This window comes from Salvia hispanica, chromosome 1 (assembly GCF_023119035.1).
Source record: "Salvia hispanica cultivar TCC Black 2014 chromosome 1, UniMelb_Shisp_WGS_1.0, whole genome shotgun sequence".
NCBI lineage: Eukaryota > Viridiplantae > Streptophyta > Magnoliopsida > Lamiales > Lamiaceae > Salvia > Salvia hispanica.
Window position 1 is genome coordinate 35,211,713 of NC_062965.1, and position 4,697 is coordinate 35,216,409.

General features: G+C 34.4%; 1 protein-coding gene across 2 annotated transcripts; it reads right to left on the minus strand.

Annotated features, from left to right (window-relative positions):
• Positions 1-444: 444 nt before the first annotated feature.
• Positions 445-3,779, minus strand: LOC125201707 (TLC domain-containing protein 4-B-like). 2 transcript variants are annotated; one of them, XM_048099929.1, is made up of 9 exons: positions 3,561-3,779; positions 3,263-3,376; positions 2,681-2,769; positions 2,472-2,607; positions 2,083-2,157; positions 1,761-1,882; positions 1,595-1,670; positions 1,074-1,133; positions 445-824 (listed from the first exon to the last, which is right to left on the minus strand). In XM_048099929.1, the coding sequence occupies exons 2-9, from the start codon at positions 3,347-3,349 to the stop codon at positions 690-692; spliced, it is 780 nt and encodes a 259-aa protein (XP_047955886.1). In that variant the 5' UTR covers positions 3,350-3,376; positions 3,561-3,779; the 3' UTR covers positions 445-689. The 2 variants fall into 2 exon arrangements, with proteins under 2 accessions (XP_047955886.1, XP_047955884.1); XM_048099927.1 differs by lacking the exon at positions 3,561-3,779 and having other exon boundaries at positions 3,263-3,534.
• Between the last annotated feature and the right edge of the window lie 918 nt (positions 3,780-4,697).

Below are 4,697 nucleotides of genomic sequence, written 5' to 3' on the forward strand. Positions count from 1 at the left end.
CTATTTCCGTGTCGTTGACAAAAAAATACTACACAAATTTTAATATAGTAATTTGGGCCCCCCAGAATTAAATTCCTGGCTCCGCCACTGAGCACAAGAATAGCCTTCGTCGACATCAATGGACCAATAAAAACGATGGAATTCAAATCTCCAATTAAAAATATAAAAATTTCTAAGAAAGATAGCCATAGACAAATTTTTCCCTCTTGCTGTCATAGTTGAATTGTGTACAAAGTCCTATCTGTTTACCAATATTCTCCATTATTTGTTTGACAAAAATTAACGAGTCAATTCTTATTTATCATGTGATTTAAATAATTTAAATAATTTTTCAAAAAAGAAATATCCATCTGTTTTCCAAAAAATAATTTATATGACACAGATTCAACCAAATACCACAAAACAGATCAGGAATTTAATCTTATGGCACAAACAATGTTAAAGTGACACTGGCAAAAGCAGCAAACTTTCATAAGAACACAGAACCATCCCTGTACAAAGATTTCATCACGAAAAGGGTCCGAGCCTTGCATATTTTGTGGGCTATAGCTCGGAAAGACTAAAACGTGGGGAGAGGAGGGGGGGGGGGGCGACTTTACAGTTGGTTGCTTGCGTATAGATCCTATAAACCGAAGTCTCAGCACGGCCAGCTCAAAAGAATTTACATCCTAGATAGTTTTATCACTATTTTAGGTCTGTTTCGACTTTCTCAAGGTTTTTACCATACCTCTCGCGATTTTCCAGAACCAGAACAAGTTCATCAGTGACAGCACTGAAGGTATTGCAATCAAGCTGTAGAACCCCAACCAGTAGACTTTCTTCACCTGAGAGATGAGCAGAAAACACTTATAAGAAGGCACACACTAGAAATTAAACCTTAGCTGCAGTATCCAATATCCAAATACTCTAAAAGGAAGCCTAAATATTCCTATTATATTTGACAATTTACTGCTTCAAATTCAAGAAGACGGAATCATGCTAACTTAAAATTTTTGAATAGCATTACTACTAGATGGCAAATATGATAAAACGTAACTCAAGAAGAGTTAACCAGTAAACATGCATGCACGCACCTGATCAAAATGGACAAACATGTGGAAGAATAGGAACACAAACAAAATGATCCTTGCAACCTGAAAGTAACAAGTTCACATGTTAAGACTGATGACAGTAAAAATATGACAGCCAAAGAAATTAGGTGTCTTAAGCGACCAAGTAAAAGACTGATATGCCCTTAATGGCCTCAGGGGCAAAATGGTAAAAAAAACGGCACCTAGAATGTGATTATCCATTGTTTTGGACATACCAAAAAGGTGCGATTGCCATTTTCTGGGCACCATTTTTGTAGTTCACTCAATTAACTACTCCATTTATCTAGTTAAAACCATTATACAGACAGATTTCTACAGCAGTAATAAGACAGTAGGTTGGTTTTGAGCACATATTTTGATGACTGGTCATTGGCTAAAAACAATTATTCAACTAATGATTTTCATCTAGCTGTTGCGACTTGCATGGGTAGTACTACCTAATTTTTAGACTAGAAATAAACGAACGAGTCTTCTGAAACTGAAACAAGTTTGATAGATCATACCAACCACCCTATGAACAACGCCACACCATTGTAAATGTAAAGTTTTGAATTCTTCAGTCCAGCAACATCAAGACGCCTGAATGTGTGTGAAAAGAATGAATAGATGCATAGAATAAAAAAATGGAACTGAAAAATGGGTTGGCGAATTCATGTCTCCTAAGCTTACCATCTCAAATTAACAAACGGGGTAGTGATTTCTGTAAACAGAACAATGAATATGTAAAATTGTGCTTGACCACTCAAGAGGGACTGAACGATGGAAAACATGGATAGCCCATGATGTAGGATCTAGCAAAACGGACGAGCACATATGTTATTATCAGCCAAAAAGTGAAGGATTAATCAAAATTAATAAGGCCCTTCAAAAGCTTGAGTCAGACGAAAGATACTACAGTAGCCCATTTATGTACTTTAGAAACAATGCGATAGATTAAACAGGGATTCAGAAAAGAAATTTCTGATGAATTCGGGTGTGTTCTCATACTTACATACTCAATTCCACCTAAAGCTGGATAATTGTAAATAATCATTGCCAGGTCAGAGAGAAAGTAGCCAATTGATACCTGTGACATTGAACGACAGGAAACATCTAAGTTAATGCGTTCTCTTCTATATCACGAAGGAAACCTCAAAATACAGAAGCAAAAGAGTTTATATTAGTAATTTACAAAAGGGGAAAGTTATATTAAAGGAGCACATTGGACGATGGAATACCAATAGAGAAACATCTGAAAGATGCTAGACAGGAAACCAGAGGCATTGAAATACAGATGGGAATAATATTGTTCCCTCTCATTAGTCGTATAAAACCCAACATAGTTTGTAAATTTTCAAGAATATTACAATGATTTACATTAGCTGAAAGCCTGAAACATACCCCCATTATGGTTTCTGATAGAGTCGAGGACTTGTTGATAAACAACACATCTTCACTATCGACAAAGAGATCTGAAAACAGAAGCAGATACAGAGAACCAGCAGCTACGACAATGGAGTGGAAAGTGGAGAACCCCCTGCACAACCAGCCAATAGTAACACACCAAATCCAAGGTAGCAAACAATGAAACTTATACTAAGAATTACTACCTATTGTTCCATTCGAGCTTATCTTTGTTGCTAAGCTTGCTGTATCCCTTGAAAAATGAAGCACTGATTGCTCCTGTTAAGTCATATACCTTGAACAACAAAACAAGAAAGGGGATTCAGAAATAACAAACATGCTTATTAGCTGTGGGCATTTCAATGGTCATTGTCGCATTTAGTGTCGTGAGGATGGTCAATATAGGAACCAACCACACAGTATCAACCTTAGACCGGACTAGGAGAAATTCTTGATTTCCAGCGAAACACAAATGAAAAAAAAAACAGCATTAAATTCGTCACATGCACACAATTTGACAACGGAAGAAACAAATAACTCAATATAGAACAACGCGGCCATGTTCTTGAAATCGACTATATGATCATCCGTCCCATCCAAAGTTCTTTTTACAACAACTCAATCTCTATTCCCATGATACTAATATAGACATACACAAAACAAATGAAGAAAAATAACACCGATTACCATAAGTCCACCACCTCTAAATTCCATCAACACAACAATACCATTAAGGAGATGAAATCTACACACAGCATATTCAACACAATCAAGAAAAGCAGACTCACAATCTTGCACATAAAAATCCCACAAAAAACAGACGAGAGCCACTGCAGTTTCTTGATTGGAACCATATCCATCAGCTCAGTTTTCATATGATCTTTTCCCCCTTTTTCCTTCCCCTGCAGAATTGAGAGTTGCAGTAGGTGAAACAAGTGATCAAAATTCAACTGGAAGAAAGAAGAGTGTAGGATTCAACCAAATATTTATATGTGAAAACGATTATTGCAATAGCAATCAAATACATCAAAAATTGTGGAGCTGATATATAGAGTGATCAAATTCTATGACACATGATTGATTTACCTGGTAAATAGAAAAATGTGTATAACCAACAGGAGGGAAAATGACTGCTACGTATATCTATCTATATATATTGATTGTGAGGCAAGAAAAAATTTACGCTTAATTTTTGATTTTATTCTCCATGAACAAAGTGCTGGAATTTTGAAACGATCAAAATTGGGTGGGAATTATTTGTTTGGATTCTCTTCGACAAAAAAAGTTCATCTTTGACCTAATTTTGAAAGAAAAAAAAAAATCGACGTAATCATTGAGATTCCACCTTTTATTTCTGTTTATTTTTCATTCTCGTTTTTGTTTTATGGCACACGGGTTATCGGGTCTACTTGGACTTGGTGAAAATATGAACTAATACTACTATTTGATGATTTTGCGAAAGTAACATTTTTGGGTTTATTTACGTATTCCAATTGTAAGGTCGTGGTTGGTCACTTTATTTTATATAGTACAAAGTACAAACTTTGTTCTATTTGAATTAAGTTATATATTTGGATGCGTGTGTCTTTCTTCTATCAACGTTGAAATTTCAACTTTTTATGCCAAAATTAAAGAACCACATCGTAATTTTCTTTTTGACGTATTTACCATATGACACATTTCTAATTATAAAAATATCACTCTCTTTATATTTTTCTCTAGTCTTACTATATTGTCTCCACTTTCCTCGAAAAAAAACATTACTAGAATCATGTGTCAAATTAGAAATACTTCACTTAGAATGTGACCGAAGGAGTATATTTTAATTATTAAAAAAAATTAATATTTATCAAGAAAAAAAACATTACTAGAATCATGTGTCAAATTAGAAATACTTCACTTAAAATATGACCGAGGGAGTATATTTTAATTATTAAAAAAAATTAATATTTATCAAATGAATAAAAAAGTAAACAAAGTTTAGACAACATTAAAATGATAAAGATTGTTTTACAAAATATATAAGATAGAGATTGTCTTACAAAATTAAACTAAACTACACATTTTTCATTTGTTCGAGTTTTTTATTAAAAAGACGCATCATTTGCTCTTCCATTTGTTGCTCCCTCTTAGCTGCTTCCTCCCGTACTATTGCAATTTTCCTATCTGAATCAGCTTGCATTTGTTGTTCCCTCTTCTCCGCTTTATCCCGTATCATTGCAA

What these genes read in the sequence shown, in the direction of transcription:
- LOC125201707 (XM_048099929.1), bottom strand. Translation starts at nt 3,349, where the DNA reads ATGAAAACTGAGCTGATGGATATGGTTCCAATCAAGAAACTGCAGTGG. An exon ending in CCGTTTGTTAATTTGAGATG is followed by an intron (nt 1,671 to 1,760) that starts GTAAGCTTAGGA and finishes ACACACATTCAG; the next exon opens with GCGTCTTGATGTTGCTGGAC. An exon ending in TGTTTGTCCATTTTGATCAG is followed by an intron (nt 825 to 1,073) that starts GTGCGTGCATGC and finishes CTCATCTCTCAG; the next exon opens with GTGAAGAAAGTCTACTGGTT.